Below are 16,544 nucleotides of genomic sequence, written 5' to 3' on the forward strand. Positions count from 1 at the left end.
GGTTTTTTAAGATGTAAAAATTGAGCAGTACCGGAAAAAGTCGAAACGAGGCTCCAGTAATTTAAACGATGGGATGTGGGGCATTTTGGGGGGCATACTGTGGGAGAAGCGGAGAAGATCAGTGACAGCCGCGGTGACGAACCTGCGGAAGCGAATGCGCGGCCACGGCGGGAAACGGCCGGGGAGGCGCCGCCCGCGGGACCAGCGGGAGCCGGGACATCCAGGGAATATCCCGGGACATTTGGGATCGCTAGGACATCCCTGCGGGCATCCCGGACACTCCGGGACACCGGGACACTGGGGGACCCCGGGTCATCCCAGAGAGCATCCCGGGCACTCGGAGGTACTGGGACACACCGTGGAGCAGCACCGGGACCCTCTGGAGGAGCATCACAGGACGCTCCGGGGGGACACTCCGGAGGAGCACCCCGAGACACCCCGACGATGATCCCGTAGCTGAATTCTTCCTCGTTTTGTTTTAAATTTTTTTCCTGCTCGGACAGGAATTTTTAAAATCTTCCTGCCCCCGCCGAGGCCCGGTGGAGGTTACGATGCTGGGGACAAGCTGAAGGAAATGGCTCACCCTGGAAGGCTTTGCAGAGTCGGGCCCTGTGTAACAGGAGAAATTGGAAATCTCCAAAGAGAGGCTCGTTGAATTATTTTTGGGATAGGATCCACCATGCTCCTGTCCCATCAGGGACTGCTGCTTGGTTTGTGGCCCAGTGTTGCTTTTTTAGCATGGGCTTCTGGAGTTTTTCCTCAGATAGTGAAGAGTGGAGGGAAGAGAAAATATACTAGCGGGAGGAAAGGCAGGTTTGTGAACTGTTGCTTAAAAGAAAGGGGAATATTTAATGTGTTGACATGTCTGAAGATGGGTTATTGGAAGAGGACATTTGGGAGTACAAATCCATTAGGAAGCGAAAGCATCAGAGTAATTCACAGAGCATCTCCACTCCTGTGCAGGAAGTAAGTGCTGGCAAAGGCAAGCCAAAAAGAAAGAGAAATAGGAAAAAGAAATCCGCAGAGAAAACTGGTACACCTCAGAAAACCAAGCAGAGCTCACAGGCAGCTCAGGATGTGGATGAATGTAAAGAAGACAGTAGTGTGCACTCCCAGGACAGCGTGGGCAGCCTGGCAGAACAGAGCTCACAAAATGCAAAGCCCGTTCACGATGGATTCTGTCCCAGCTGCCAGATGCCCTTCTCTCTGCTCTTGGTCCAGACACCTCAGTGGCACGTCTATGAATGTTTGGAAACTCCAGGACCCATTGAAAAAGGTATGAGTAGAGTAAGAAAAAAGCTTTCAGAGAAAACTTACAAATTTCTCACGAAATGTTGCTGTAAACCTCGTTTTTTATATTCAGCTCAAAATCTGAAATGGTGGTTGGTATGATTTTTATCATGTTTTATTATGTTGTTGCTGATCAGTCCTATTTTTATATGAAATTTTTGCTCCTTTGTGAAAAACATCGAAACCTGACATGAAAGTATCCTTTCAGAATCTAATCTCAAAACTCTCAGGAAGTTTCTTGGCTGTTTATCAAGTTCTAGTATTTCATTGAACAAACTGAAGGTGCATATTTAAAATAATGAAACCTGTTACAATGTTAGAAAAGAACCTTCAGGCAGAAGGATGCTACTTTTGACATGAAGCTTCTATCTTCTTAGGTGTAGATTTTATTATCTTGTATTCGTGTTGATATGTGATTTGTTCAGTTGTCCATGGACATTTGGAAGCTGAAACATGCAAATTTACTTGAAATGTTAGCCTGTGGTTTAGAAATTTTATATAGAAATAGAGACTAACATTCCTGTATCATAAGACAACTGTTTTCTTTTGAGCTCTGTACAAGAGGAATAAAACTGTCACATTCCAAATTCTAGTTTCATGGGGAAATACCATAGCTAAACAGATTCAGGTATTCAATTTATGCTCTTAATACGCCTCATAACTTTTGTAAAACAGAAAGCATACAGTCAGGAAACGTGAGAAAAGGCTGTTTTAGGTAATGCAGCCATTCTCCTTTTTATATTTTGATAACTTTCCTTGAGTTTCTTCTTCAGAGCAATGACATGTAAGTCCTTTCATGCTGATTTTGGCAGTGCTTTTAATTTAAGACAGGTGTTTTAACACCTCATTTCTGTCTTACTCCCATAATTAACAGGTGAAAAATCCTTCTGGTGGGTTTATGCATTCACTTTAAAAGCCTGAAAAGTTAGGTTGGCAGATTGTTACTGGGAAAGGCCTAGGAAAGTGTGATGGATTTTTTTTTCCTAGCATCTCAATGCTGAATGTTTTCTTCATGTAGGTAAATGCACAACTTTTTTTTTTCTTTCTTTTCCTAGTGTGTAATATCAGACAATTTAAAATGGAATTTCAGGTTAATTCAGAATTGAGGTTTGGTTTATTTGTTTGCTACTTATATTTGAAGTGTGCTGGCTGTTTCTGGTGCTACTTCTCTGAGCTTGTTGCTTGAATGTGGGACAATTCTAAACCATAAGCCATGTGATTACAGGAGCCCAGCACTGAAACAGGGTCAAGTATTCTTGACAATGGGCTGTATAATTCAGGCATAGTTCTGTGTATGAGCAGCAGCGGTTTGGTTTTAGGCTGGAAGCTTCTCAGTGCTCAGCTCAGAGCAATGGTAGCTTGAAAATTAATTTTTACTTCTGCCTTCTGTCCTCCAGCAGCTGTATTTATAAGAAAATGTCCTAAATGTTGTGTCACATGTGATTTTTATTTGAACTGTGCCAACTGTACTCACAAAGGTGTTAGCATTGCTCCTTTGTTTAACTCTTTCTTTCCATAGAGTGTCCTGATGGTCTGCAGTGCACCTCCACCATTCCATCTCACTACAAGCGTTACAGCCATTTTCTGCTCGCAGCAAACAGGGCAGGGGAGTATCTTGTAAACCCTTTGGGAACCACTGTGGAGATGAAGATGATGTGTTCTTCTGCTGCAAAGCCCAGCTGCTCCCCAAGTTATGCAGAGGAAACCTCAGGGAATGAGAAACCCTCTACTGAAATAAAGCACGCCCCAAACGATGACTGTGCATCAATGGTACCGAGTTCACCGCAAATGAAGTCTCTAAATATAATTAGTGGAAGCACTTCCTTTTTTGCAGGTGTTGAAAAACCTCAGCAGACACTTCAGCTTCCACAGATGGCAGATAATCATTGTAAATTTGAATTTTTTGATTTTGCATCCTCTCAAGAAAGTGAAACAGGAAAACATCTGTGTGTGGAGAAAGATACAAGTCAGCCAAGTCTGCTGCAGTCAGGAGTAGACTTCAATGATTATGGAATTTCTTACTCACCACTAAGTACATTTGAGGAAAGTGAAGAGGAAGAGGAGGAAAAAGTAAAAGTATCACAGAATAAATTATTCCAAGTGCAGAACTCAGAAGAAGACTCCAATTGTGTAGAATTTAAAACATTTGATGGACTTCTCTTACAGAGGAAGCCTCAGTATGAGCATGCAAAAATGGAAAATTTCATAACTAAAAAAACCCTCTGTGGGAAAGAATGTACCCTGAACCGTCTAGATCCTCAGCAAGGGGTGGTAGCCAGTGGATCTTCTTTTGCTTGTAGTTACAAGGAGGCTGAACAGCCAGAATTGATTTCCTCTGCTGCCAAAGCAGGAGCCACAGAGTCAAAAGATGCTGGTGCTTGTGCTCTGAGTTCTGCATCCGTGAGTTTTACTGGGACATCATCACTGCTAGACAGAGAAGATGCTGGCTGTCTTCTGACGCAGAAGAGTAATGTTTTGAGGGAGCCAAGTGACATTTTAACTGGTTCAAATAAAATGACTTCCAGTGCAGTTGATAAAACAGCTCGCCAGGAGAGTTTGCAGACAGCAGTGGAGAAAAAAGGAAATCTTAGTACGGCTGCTGTGTGCTTTCCCAGCCCCATCTCTTCTAAATCAGTGCCATCTCTTTCATTAGCAACTATGAACACTAAATCCAGTCCTGCCAAAGAACTTAAACAAATGGACATTGGTGTTTTCTTTGGGTTGAAACCCAAAGCGAAGGAGGAACGCAAAGGAGAGGCGTCTTTGAATGAGAAAAGGCAGATACCAAGTTCAGTATCTCCTAATGGAAAGAGGCCCAGACAGCAAAAAAGGAAGGCTGAGGGGTCTGTGGAAGATGTGGCAGCAGTTACAGAAAGTTCAAGTAAAAATGAAGCCATTGCAGATGTATGTTCTGGTGGCCAACGAAGGTGGAGAAAAAAATTTAAAGAATTACCTACTACAGGTGAAGAACCAAGAAAAAAACACTGCCCCTTCTACAAGAAAATACCAGGTGAGAGGTAACTCGGTTTTTCTTAGAGGTTAATTTATTTTGGCTGGAGTGTTGTGTTTTTGTCGTAATTTTAGGCTTCAGTATTTTTACTCTTGATAACTGCTTTCTTAAATTATTTTAAAAATGTATCTGGTTAATACATGCTCCTAATTCCTGAAATTAATTTTTTGCATTGCTTCAGTTGTGCCTGAAAATAGTGTTGTCAATAGCACTCATTTCCTTAACACTAAGGTAAAAGAATTGAGTTTAATTTTGCATTTGAGCTTCAATAGCATTAGAGATATGATTCATTTTAACTATGAAAACAAAGAAAGAAAACAGAGCAGAAGAGTTTAGTTAAGAAAACAACCAAGAATTTCTCAGGGTCTCCTCGAGCAATTAGGTAGATTAAAGGATGATGGTTCAGCATCTTAAAAAGCTTCAGATGCTCAGACTACTAAAGTTAGTTTTGGGTTGGTACCTCTCAAACACTTGAGGGATTTTTGGTTAGGGGTTTTTACTTAGATCAGATTGCTATGGTTCTTTGACTTAGTTCTAGCCTTAATTAAGTGGAACTCTTTTCAGTTCTCCTAGAGGAACTGGGAAATTTGTGTAACATAAAATGAAAAATATGAGTGCCACCAGCTGAATTAGTTCTGTGCACTGTTTGGTGGTTTTAAGAAAGTATAACCCAATGGAAAAAGAGTGTTTATGGGTATGTTTTCATTTAAAAGAAGTATTTGGAGAGAGAAGGGTTGTCTTCTATATGTCTGTCTTTATGCAACATCTTTATATGAACACTGAAAGCATAAAACGGCAAGTCAGGCACGTTTCATCTCAGCAGAGAGATTTGAAAACCCCAGGTTGCTTGCTTAATTATGTTATTGCATGCTTTAAGAGAAATATTACATTTAGGATAATTGAAGAATTGCAGTTTGATTGCAAAAGGCAGTTCTGTTAAGCTGCAGTTACCTGTTTAGTGTTAAAATATTAATATTAGATTTCAGTCTATGTGAACGTCCAAAAATACCAGTTGAATGCAGATAAATGTGTCTTATTTGCTTAACCAGTTGCCATCTCTATAAGAGGGCAGCTGAACAACATATTTGGGAGGCCTTTGAAAGTGTGTTTGTGAGCAATTTGTGAAATTTTTATTTTAGTAAGTGAAAATCTCTTTCTGCAACTATTGACTGATACACAAAATACATTAATCTTTCAATGGCTCCTTCAATTGTATGCAGAGTAACTATTGCCTTTTAATTGGGAAGAAAGAAAAAAACCCAAAAGCAACATGTGGTTAGAAATTGGTTCTGAACTTTGCTTTGGTTCTAAACTATGTTTGCTGGCTGGCTTCTCTTCCCTCTTTGCTGTAGGAACTGGTTTTACAGTTGATGCCTTCCAGTATGGAGAAATTGAAGGCTGCACAGCTTATTTCCTTACTCATTTTCACTCTGATCACTACAGTGGACTAACAAAAAACTTCAGGTTTCCAATCTACTGTAATAAGGTAAGGCTTTTCAAGATTACTAGCTATCATTATATCCATATGCAACTGTACTCACTTTTGTACTGATGGGAGTAAATAGAAGATAAGTGGTTGGGGTCCTTTACTGGGTCAGTGGATATGTACAGGGGAAAGTGCATTTTGTTTGTGAGAAATCCTTACCTTGATTTGACTGATCAAGAGGATTAGTGAAACTTCCCTTCCTAGATACCATGAAAAAAAAAAATCAGGTTTAAAAAGGATCTCTAGAGGTCACATAGACCAATCTCCTGCACAGTGTGGATCTACCTTCAAAGTTAGATCAGACTGCAGGGAGGCTTTTGTCAGTCAAATTTTGAGCACTGGCCAGATTTTACGAAATCTTGCAACCTGTTGCAGTGCTTAGCTTTTCTGGTTTGTTTTTTTTTTTCCCTAATAATACATTTGAAGTTTCTGGTTTTGCAACTTTTCATTGTAGCTTTTTTTTTTTTTTTTGTGTGCGTGTGCATCATGAAAAATCTGGCTCCTTTTTCTCTGAACTATTTCAGTGATGGAAGCCTGAAATAGATTCTGCATGAGCCATCTCTTTTCCACGTTAAGCAAGTGGAATTATTTTAGACTGATGCTTTTTGTCCTGTACTTTGGGCTGCTGAATGGCCATGACTGCCATTAGCTGTTGTATGTCCAACCAGCTCTTCTTTACTTGTAACATGGGAGGGCACTTTGCCTAATCAACACATCCCGAGCTTGCATCAGAAAAACTACTTATGGTTCATTCTGGAAGTTTCCTGGAATGCTTGTGTCCTGTCTTGCCCTTGCAGTTGCAGTGGCTGCAGAACTCCATGATAAGGTCCAAGGTCCTGTTACCTGGAAACTTCTTCACTTGTTTAAATAAGGTTTTGCCTGCCTCTTCTTCTTGACTTGACAGTCTGCAACAGATCTTCTTCCTCCTTGTTTATGTCCTCTCTGATTCCAATCCATAGCCTGTTGACAGGCTTTTAAAAGTTTACTATCTGAAGACAGCTTTTCTCAGTTTGCTTTTTGGGAAGTGAATACAGCTGAAAGGTTTGGTTGTGCCCAGGGCCTTATAGTTTCTTTGTAAGCCAGTCTGGCTTTGAGAGCTTTTGTTTCTAAATGAACAGTGCTTCTTTTAGACTTTCTTCCTGTTTTAAATGCTGTCTGTGTTGCAGATAACTGGCAATCTGGTGAAGAGCAAGCTCAGAGTCCAGGAGCAGTATGTCCACGTGCTGCCCATGGACACAGAGTGTGTGGTCAATGGGATCAAAGTGCTGTTGCTCGATGCCAATCAGTAGGTATCACTGCCTTTCTTGTGGAAAATTTCTTACAGGTAGTTAGCTTTTGAAATGGGTGAGTTACCTTCACAAATGAAACAGGGTTTCTTTGAATTTAATTTAACTTTTTTTGTGTATGTTGTGTTAACCACATGTAGCTCCATAATTTTTGTTTGGCAGGTTGAATGATTTTCTAGTGGTCTGAACACTTCCTGGTTTTTGGTGTCAAGTTGGGAACCTAGTAGATTTGATTATCAGATACATTAGGTTTCTGTAGCTGGAACTGATGATAGGGAAATCCTGAGCTAAAGAAAAATGTGGTACTTTGGATCCTGTGAGAGACATAATGTAGCTAACATTTTGAAAATTGAACTTTGAAGAAAAGGCTTTTGAAATCTGGACAAGATTTCTACTGAGTTTGGTGATAAAGGGTGTGATTTTGTCTGTTCGACTGGCACTTTGTGGTAATGCTGGATTTAAAGTTCAGTGCCACCTGACTTCCAGTCCTGTGCTCTTGTTCTGCCTTTTGGTACTTTTTTTTTAGCTAAAAAAAAGCCCATGGCTAAAAAGTTCCCTGCAGTACAGATATTGAAATGCTGGACTGTGTCACAGCTGGTTTGAACATTGCTTAGTGTAGGATTTGTTTGTTCTTGGAGAGTTAAAACTCCATTAAGTTCTCTGAGAACCCTCTCTAGGAATGAAGCAAGCCTTGTTGCTTATGTAATTCGTATACTTCTCATTTTTCCTGTTTGTCCCTCTGATTCTCTCCTCCAATTGAAAAGCTGTGCATACCTTAGATACAAAGTTCAGCTTCTTGAAGGGTTCACCAAATCTGTCCTTTTCACTTTGTTTCATGCCAGTTTTTCTTTTTTTTGAGATTTCATTTATCCTTTGCAGGTGACTGATACCTAAAATAGTCCCACTCAGTTTTTCCAGTCTTGCCCTTCAGAAAGCTTTGGCAAGCAGCTGCAGAAGGCACAGTGGATTCACTGTCACCAGTAAGGGAGTTGTATTTGTAACCAGGGACTTCTGGATCTAGAACAACATTTAAAATCTGCCAATAGAATTTAAAAGAAAATGCTCCAGTAAGTCCTGCAGGAAGGAAGATGAATCTGCAGCAATGCAGTTCTGTTTCTCTTGAGCAAGATTGCTGCTTCTCTTTGGTGTGCTGTTTCCCCTTTGAATCACATAACAGAATGATAGCAACTGAGGCAGGATCTGTGCCATGCCTAGAAGGTGGGGCATCCCAAAAAGGCAGTTAACGTTTGGTTGCTTTGCTGTTGATGTAGATTTTTTGTTTCTTCGTTCCATGTCAGGTGAGAACTCAAGCTTGTGTGTGGCCATAGGATTAGCTGCAGAATTCCTTTAGAACTCAGTAATTTCTAGCTAAATTAGCCTGTTTGGTAGCTATGATTTAAAATGCTATTCTGCACGTGTTTCTGCTGCTGAAGGGTGGTCTATCTTTTAAAGTAGTTTATCAGTATAGAGAGTAGACATAATTTGTGTGGGGCTTTTTTGTTTGTTTGTGTCAGTTGTCCAGGTGCAGCAATGATCCTTTTCTACCTGCCAAGTGGGGCTGTTATTCTGCACACAGGGGACTTCAGAGCAGACCCTTCCATGGAGCGCTACCCTGCTCTGATGGGCCAGAAAGTCCACACCCTTTACCTTGATACCACGTAAGTGGTCTGCAAATTGATTTTTTTTTTAATTTATTCTTTGTCCTTTCAGTTTAGTAAGGCTTTATATGAACCAAATAGATGTAAGTGTAAATGACATGGCTGTGATAATGCTTTTTAGCTCTATTTAGTTTTGAATAAAAACAGAGATTTATTAAAAGTATGTGTAGCTTGTTCATTGGTTATGCTGTTACATTAGAGAATGAAAGTGAGTGGTGGAAAAGATGCTGAAGTATTTGCTCAGATCACCATATTATTTATAAGTGGTATTAAATTCAGGGTGCCAAAACTCATACATTAAGTGTTCAGCTTTAAAACAAGAGGTTTATGGAACACTAGTTTTCAGTGGATTCAACTCTATTATAAAAAGGTGTGAAGGAATTCAAAGGTGAGAGTGCCAAAAGGCTGAATCACTTTTGGGAGTTTTCATTAGACCTTTCTCTGATTCATTTATATAAAGTTGTTTTGTGTGAATGATGACTAATGCCCAGCTGCAGACTTTCATTTCTGTTCCATATGTTTCTGTGAATGAGTAATGACTTATATTATGGTTTGTTTGTATGACAAAAAATAGATATAAGGATATAGTGAAGACGTGATAGAAATACCTAGCTTGCAAGAGCATTTGGTATTTATGAAGAAGAAAATGTAGAATTCAGTACCAGAGAGTGAATAGCTGTAGAGAAAACTGATATATGCTCAGTGTCATTTTTGTTGCAACAATTTAATCTGGGCACCTCAGTGTTTCTGATAGACTGCTATTATATGGAAGAGTAATGTCGTTTTCACTTACTGTGTACGCAGAGTTTTGAGAGTCTTCATGGTAATTTCAGATGTCTTTTATCTTTTGTAACAAAGTGATCTATTTTGTTTCCCTGCCCCAGATATTGTAGCCCTGAGTACACTTTTCCTGCACAACAAGAGGTTATCCAGTTTGCTGTCAACATTGCCTTTGAGACCGTGACTTTAAACCCACGAACTCTAGTTGTCTGTGGCACTTACTCCATTGGAAAAGAAAAAGTTTTCTTAGGTATGTAAAAGAAGTGTACTGTGTCAAATTACTAATTTAATGTCTAATTTGGTGTTACAAGATGGCTTTCTTGAAGATATAAAAGGTTGTTTAGTCTGAATGTTCAGATATTGTGTAAAGAAATTAGATGTATTTATTAACCCTCCTGCTATTTTTTTAAGTTTTCTAATCAACAAGACTTAACTTTCTGAAAGAAATAGTGTTTTACCATGTTTACAACTGTCCCCCCACATTGAATATACATGTGGCCAGTTTATATATGAACCTCTTTAATTGATTGTGGTGAGAAAATTGCTAAGGGCAATTCAGTAAATAAATAAATGAGGTCTTTTTGACATTTTTTATTGTTAAAAATTTCAAGAAACAGCAAAGGAATGTTAGACTAGACCTGTATTTTGAACTTTTCCTTCCAGTTTATATTATATATCTTTTCTAAGTGAAGATCTTGTGTGCTGTGCTTCACTCAGTTACTGTACCAGGAACCAACATGATTGCCCAAATGTCTGCTTGAGAGCAGGCAGATCTGCACCATTTGTGCATATTTAAAATCATCAATACAAGACTTACTCTCACTGAAATTTAGTCTGTCTTCAGTGTGGGCTGTTTGTCACATATTCCAAAAACTGAAAGTTTCTGGCATCTTTGGCATAAATACCAGTTCACCTCAGTAACATTCTACCGAAGAAATGTGACTTAGAATTTATCAATTTCCTTCTTTTTGCAATTGTCATACAAAATTCTGCTGCTAAAATGCTGGGGACAAAGGTTTTTAACACCCATTATAGGATTCTTTTCTTAATGTTAGAATACAAAACACTATATTCTGTTGAATATGGCTTTCTTTTCTAATAGTAAAACAAGCCAAAAAAGAGCTCTTACAGTTTTCTTTATCTGTTTTCTTTCTAATGAATCCTAAAGCAATTGCTGAAGTTCTGGGCTCAAAAGCAAGTATGTCCCGTGACAAATACAAAACCCTGCAGTGCTTGGAGTCAGCAACTGTCAATTCCCTCATCAGTGTGGACTGGAAGGGTACTTTGCTTCATGTTCTTCCCATGATGCAAATTAATTTTAAGGTAAGATCAGAAAATGGACTGTTGATGAATGTGCTAGTAAAATTCTCTTGGCTCCTCCCAACCAGTGCTGTGTTTGGTGCCTTTTAACCTCTTGTCAGATCATATTTATTTAGTGGGGCTTTGACATATAGCAATACATTGAAAATTAAATGCAATTAAACATTAATAACTTCTCCAAACATGATGTGGTACTTGTACAAGATAAGGTGAGGCTTGTTCAAAGACCTGCTCTTTGCAGGCCTTTTTGAAGTAGATTTATGTAATGACTGCCTGATCTGTCCTCTTAGCAATTAAGATATTGTGACATGGAGTTCCTGTTTTCAGCCTGTCTTTTACCTGGTCCAGTGTAGGAAAAGTCTAAAAGGATTTTCTGCCTGTGAGCCTCTGTTTTGAGGCGGCCTATGAACATGACCCACTACTGCAGTTCTCTAATGTTTGTTACAAAAGCAAGTAAACCAGTTAATTTTAAAACACTGTTTCATCTAAGTTGATTTCAAATGCACATTTGGTTGAGATTTGAGATACTGAGTTTTTGTTGTTGAGCATTTTTTTCTGGGAATTTCTTAGTTTGGAAAGGTGACTAATTACTAGGTTATTCTAAATAGACAAATACTGAAGGGCAGTAAGGTAAAGCAGCAGGCTCTAGATTAAAGTAACCTGGAAGAAAGGAAAAAAACAGTGGCTGTTTATGCCTTACAGGCTTGGATTAATTTTCCTGTTTTGCTTCAGGCCTGCTGTGCCATCTCAAGCAAATCCTTCAGACCAAGATGGTATTTAGCTGCAGGACTAGTCAAGGTCAGAGTTGACCTAAAAAGGAGTAAAAAAAAAGCTATATGGTTTGGATGGAGCAGCAGGAGATGGAACTCAGTATCTTAATGCTTTAACTTGTTCCATGATGTTTTCTGTGGTGGAGCAGAAAATGAGTAATGGAAATATGTATGGATTTATTTTTAGTGTGCTGTGTTGTCTTAAACAGGAATTGATTTTAGTTTCTTCTGCAGATTTCTGGGTTGCTAAGTCCCCTGCCCCAGCATTCATGGATACTGACACAGCTGGACTTTCAGGGGTGAAGGAACCTTCAAGGGCAGCTTTACTTCCCCAGGGAGGCAGTTGTGTCAGGCAGGGTCTCACCTCTGAGATCAGGAGGCTCTAGACAGATCTCCAGTGTGACAAAAGCCATGCCTGGACCCTGAAAAGAGCCAGAAAAGATGAAAGGCACAATGATCTAGTGTGTCAGAGTCCTGGTGTGACAGCAGGGCCCTCTGTGCTGGGGCTGTGCCCTCAGGTGTGGAGTTGAGTGCCATCATTAGTGGTGCTGTGTCCATGGAATCTGGGCATGCTGGGGACACTGCCAGAGTGCCAATGAGGCTGCAGCCAGAAGAGTGCCTGGGTGGAATGTACTGTCAGGAAAATATGGAGAATTTTAAATGCTTAAAGATGAGTTCATGTGATCATTTATCTTACTTTTGGATTTGATATATATTAAGAAAATATTAAAAAACACACCCCAGAGATGTGGTACTTCACTGCAGTATTTGGTTTTACCTCAGTAAAATGCAGGGATTGCTGTGTGTACTGACAAATGACTGTTCTTGAATAAGCCAGATGAGTTTAAGTGGTGTTAGGGCTGGTGGTAAATTAAATATTTAATCATGTTTGAGTATTTTCCTAACTTATGGAATCTGTTTGTGTACACTGCTGACTTTAGTGACACACTGAATATCAGGCTGTCATGGTGATTGAAGGAGGTTGGTGTAGCAGTGAAATACATTTTCCATTCACAGGGGTGAAGGTTTAGAACAGAGTTGGCTAAAGCAATAAACGAAGAAATTGGAATGTGTATTTAAAATGGACTTGTTATGAGCAAACACAGCAGTCATTTGTTTTGGGGAAAGAGGCCATCTTTTCCAAAATGCATGCATGGTTCTTTTGCAACAAACAATTTTTTTGTAACTCAAAAGTTGAGACTTTTGCCTAACTCAGCTATGCGGTGGAAACTTTCCAAGGAACTGAGTTCTGTGTGTCTGTGACTCTTTCATGTTGTTTAACTCAGCAAGGTCTTGTACTGGCATTGAGGTGAGACTGTTGGAAGTGAAAGTGATTGAAATGCACACATAATTTTTTAATAAACTTGAAATTGCATCCTTAATGTGACTGTTACACACTTGATTTATAACAAAACTCAAAAGCGGATTAGCATTGTTAATATAATAATCATTGCATTTGAAGTACTATATTTAGATTTCATTAGAGCAAAGGGAGAAAATATGTGAATAATTACCTTAATCTATGTTAATACTCCCAAAATGAAGTGTGAAGGAGAATTAGACTGCTACAGTTATACCTTTAATCAAGTGAGGACTGAACATTCACAGTATATTGAAAAAGTCACAGCAGTGAGCCACAATTCCTGTTGCTGAATGAAATATCTTCTGTGGTAGGGTTTTTAAAAATTCTTTTATGTACCTGGTTTGATGGATTTTCTATGTTGCTACTGGACATTTTACTGAAGGTGTTGTTAAACGTGGCAGCTTTCTGCTGCCCTGTTTTACAGTTCTCAAGTGTCTGACAGGTTAGATCATTTTCTGTCACAGCCCATCTATCCTCCTCTACCCTCCTTTTAAATCAGCCTTTATTTTGTATTCCTCTCTCTCCTGCTAATATAAAGTTTGATTTTGAGTTCTGTAACCTTGTAGGACTTTCAGATTAGGAATTTGCCTGTAACATTTTATACAGGATACATTAAATTGATTTTCTATTTTTAACTTGAAGCAATACTGACTTTGCTTTATGCAGGCATAGGATTGTACATACTTGGAAACCTTTTCAAGGTAATTTTCTTTTTAGAGTAAGAAGATGAGAGGTGGTTTCCTTCCTGACTTGAAGGGATGGTAAAACATGGTTTAGCACTCAGAGCAATACTTAGCTCGTGCACTGGCTTGCTGTAAGTTTTTTGGGGTAGGTTAATTAAATCTGGTTACTTGTGGGCATAAGCAGGTGTCAAAACCTCTGTGATGATTTTGCACTGAAGCAGCATTTCACCATCTTCTATCTCCACTCAGCTGCTGACCTCTAGTTTAGAGGAGGAAATGAAGGATTTGTGGAGCAAGATTTATTAGAAGGTGTGATTATTATGTGTTCTAATCTGTAATGCATAGCTGTGCATATGTTCTTAATTCAAATGAAGAAACTGAGATCCTAAGGGACAAGTTGTTTTGCAAATGTCAATATTTGTCATTAATAATTGCAAGGTAGATGATCATTGAAATTCAAAAATACCAGCACATGAAAATAGAATGTAGTCTGAATCCTCTCCATCATGAAATGGCCAACCTGTAGTCTAATTAGCTATTTAATGGGATTAAGTATATGTTTGTTTTTTTTTTTTTTTTTACAGACCTTGCAAGATCACTTGAATAAGTTTTCTGAGAATTTTGATCAAATTCTGGCTTTCAAACCTACGGGGTGGACCTACTCTGATTCATGCCTTTCTCTGGAGGATATCAAGCCTCAGACAAGAGGAAAAATCACTATATATGGTATAAGAGTGGCAAAGATTCAGTACATTTGGCTTTGTGTGGATGCTTTTCCTATTTTTATTCTGGAAACTCCTACTGATTTTGTAACTGCTGCTTTTTCTGGTAACTCATTGAGAAACTGAGCAGATCTCTTCAGGAGAGATCTGTGAAATGAGTAATCGAGAACACCATAAATGCAGATTTTTACATACATTTTGCACCTGTCCTTGTCATGTAAATAAAGACTTTCACCTGATACAAGTAGAGACTTCAGGGATGGAGTCTTGGCCTGACTGATGCTGGTGGCAATGTAGTCCCAGAGCCAAAATTTCATTGTGTCTTACTTGTTTCTGAGAGAGTGTCTTTTCCTCTCAGTTCTCATTGGTGAGTGGAGCTAAAACCCTTAACATTCCTTTAACCAGGTCATTGATGTTGCTTAGCTTGCACTGATGAATGACTTGGTGACTTAATGCAAGGTAATTTTCCTAGAAGGGAAAATTGGAGGGAGGGAGGGAGGTGGTTTTACCTTTGCTATAAACTTGAGATCCCAAATAGGAATTGAAAAAACTCTTTTATCTAAAGTATTTCTTAGCTGGAAGGCTTGGAGGAAGCTCAGTGGCCTGACAGATGGCTGTGATTTGTTTTCATTTCAGGGATTCCTTACAGTGAACACAGCAGTTACCTGGAAATGAAGCATTTTGTTCAGTGGCTGAAGCCACAGAAAATCATCCCCACTGTCAATGTTGGTGACTGGAGAGACAGAAGCTTGATGGAAATGCATTTTAGAGACTGGATGACCGAGGACAATAGGCATAAATAAATATAAGGAAGAATGTATATTTCAAAGGAAGTAGGCTGGAATGGGAATTGAGTTTCTGTGAGTTTTATTTATCTCCCTTTTCCATGAAGCTTTCTTTAGGGAGGACTAAACTGCCGTTCCTTGAAGACAGATCAATTTGGGAAAAGAAAAAATGGCACCTTGCTTTCTTGTGTATCTACTACTTTTTGTTTCCCCATAACATACCATTTTTGCTATTTCATATTTTAGGTTATTTTTATCTTACTCCTTTTCCCCTGTTCTTAATTTTCCTCAGGTTGTGGAGATGCTCAGATGTGTAATGCTGGGGATTCAACAGTCTCCAGGATAATTTCTGCAAATAAGTTATTGTAATAAATGAGACAATACCAAGCTTATGTCACATGCTGTCAGCTCAGGCTTCAGAGAAGCTCATTTCATGAGGCAGGACTGACTGTTGTGATTTAAATCTTGTTAAAAAAACCTTACCTTGTGAGAGAGTATTGACTTGGGATCCTGCAGCATATGTACTTTAGACAATTGTTTACAAAAGACACTTCTACATTCTGCTCAAGATGTTTTGCTTTTTTTAGTGATCTTTTTTAAAATAAAGAATATATCTTATGCCTATGTGTTCTTTCTGAGCAACATGCATTTCCTTTCAGTGCCAGAGCTGCTAACCTGAACAACCTGTCTGCACTATCTTTGGTGAATGTGCTGTGTGTGTTGCTTGTATAAAGTTGATTGTGTAGTGCCAGTTGTCAGCAGGTGTTCAAAGCACAGAAGTGGTTCCTCACCATGTAATCTCCATTGGCGTTTGCAGGGTTGTTTATATACAGGTTTTGTCACCTGAATTCTGGAAAAACAAGGAAGGCAAATACTACTAGCACTGGCAGCAGAAAGGTAAATTTCACTTTGCATTTTTTGCCCTGATTCCTACCAGATGATCCAGTGCTGCTTTTTCTGCATCTGCCTGGTGTTTATGTACTGAAGTATGTGGCTGCATGCAGGCACACTAGTAAAATTTTAATCACTAAAGTAAAAGCTGTTCCAAACTTCCAGGGTGTAATGACATGTAAAAAGTCATTCCTCAGCCCCTCAGAGCAGCTTGTCTGGAATCCTCAATGCTATTTTATGTTGTAAAAACCTTTTTTAATGATCAATGTAAGTATAAACAGATCCTTGTTTCTGAGTGACGAGCTCTGTAATGTGAAGTCACTTGTTTTATTTGTCTTGTGAGAGAAATAAGTGAGGAACTGATGGCAAGAAGATTCTTTGTACTAAAAGAATTGTGAATGAGTATTTCACTGACATAAGGCATTGTTAAATCCTTCAGTTTACATTAAGCATTCAAAGGAATCTGAAGTTTTTGTTTTACATCATGCATAGTGCTAGCT

At 39.1% G+C, this 16,544-nt stretch overlaps 1 protein-coding gene across 1 annotated transcript; it reads left to right on the plus strand.

Moving 5' to 3' along the window:
- Positions 1 to 190: 190 nt before the first annotated feature.
- Positions 191 to 15,754, plus strand: DCLRE1A (DNA cross-link repair 1A). Its single transcript, XM_041461628.1, has 9 exons — positions 191 to 1,276; positions 2,810 to 4,300; positions 5,653 to 5,786; positions 6,953 to 7,071; positions 8,587 to 8,730; positions 9,615 to 9,760; positions 10,679 to 10,833; positions 14,231 to 14,372; positions 15,005 to 15,754. The coding sequence occupies exons 1-9, from the start codon at positions 862 to 864 to the stop codon at positions 15,169 to 15,171; spliced, it is 2,913 nt and encodes a 970-aa protein (XP_041317562.1). The 5' UTR covers positions 191 to 861; the 3' UTR covers positions 15,172 to 15,754.
- Positions 15,755 to 16,544: the final 790 nt, after the last annotated feature.

Source organism: Pyrgilauda ruficollis, unplaced genomic scaffold (genome assembly GCF_017590135.1).
Source record: "Pyrgilauda ruficollis isolate IOZ18807 unplaced genomic scaffold, ASM1759013v1 scaffold15, whole genome shotgun sequence".
Taxonomy (NCBI): Eukaryota; Metazoa; Chordata; class Aves; order Passeriformes; family Passeridae; genus Pyrgilauda; species Pyrgilauda ruficollis.

Coding starts and splice junctions, on each gene's coding strand:
- DCLRE1A (XM_041461628.1), top strand. CDS start 862: ATGTCTGAAGATGGGTTATTGGAAGAGGACATTTGGGAGTACAAATCC. Junction 9,761..10,678: donor AAAAGAAAAAGTTTTCTTAG/GTATGTAAAAGA, acceptor TGAATCCTAAAG/CAATTGCTGAAGTTCTGGGC. Junction 10,834..14,230: donor TGATGCAAATTAATTTTAAG/GTAAGATCAGAA, acceptor TTTTTTTTACAG/ACCTTGCAAGATCACTTGAA.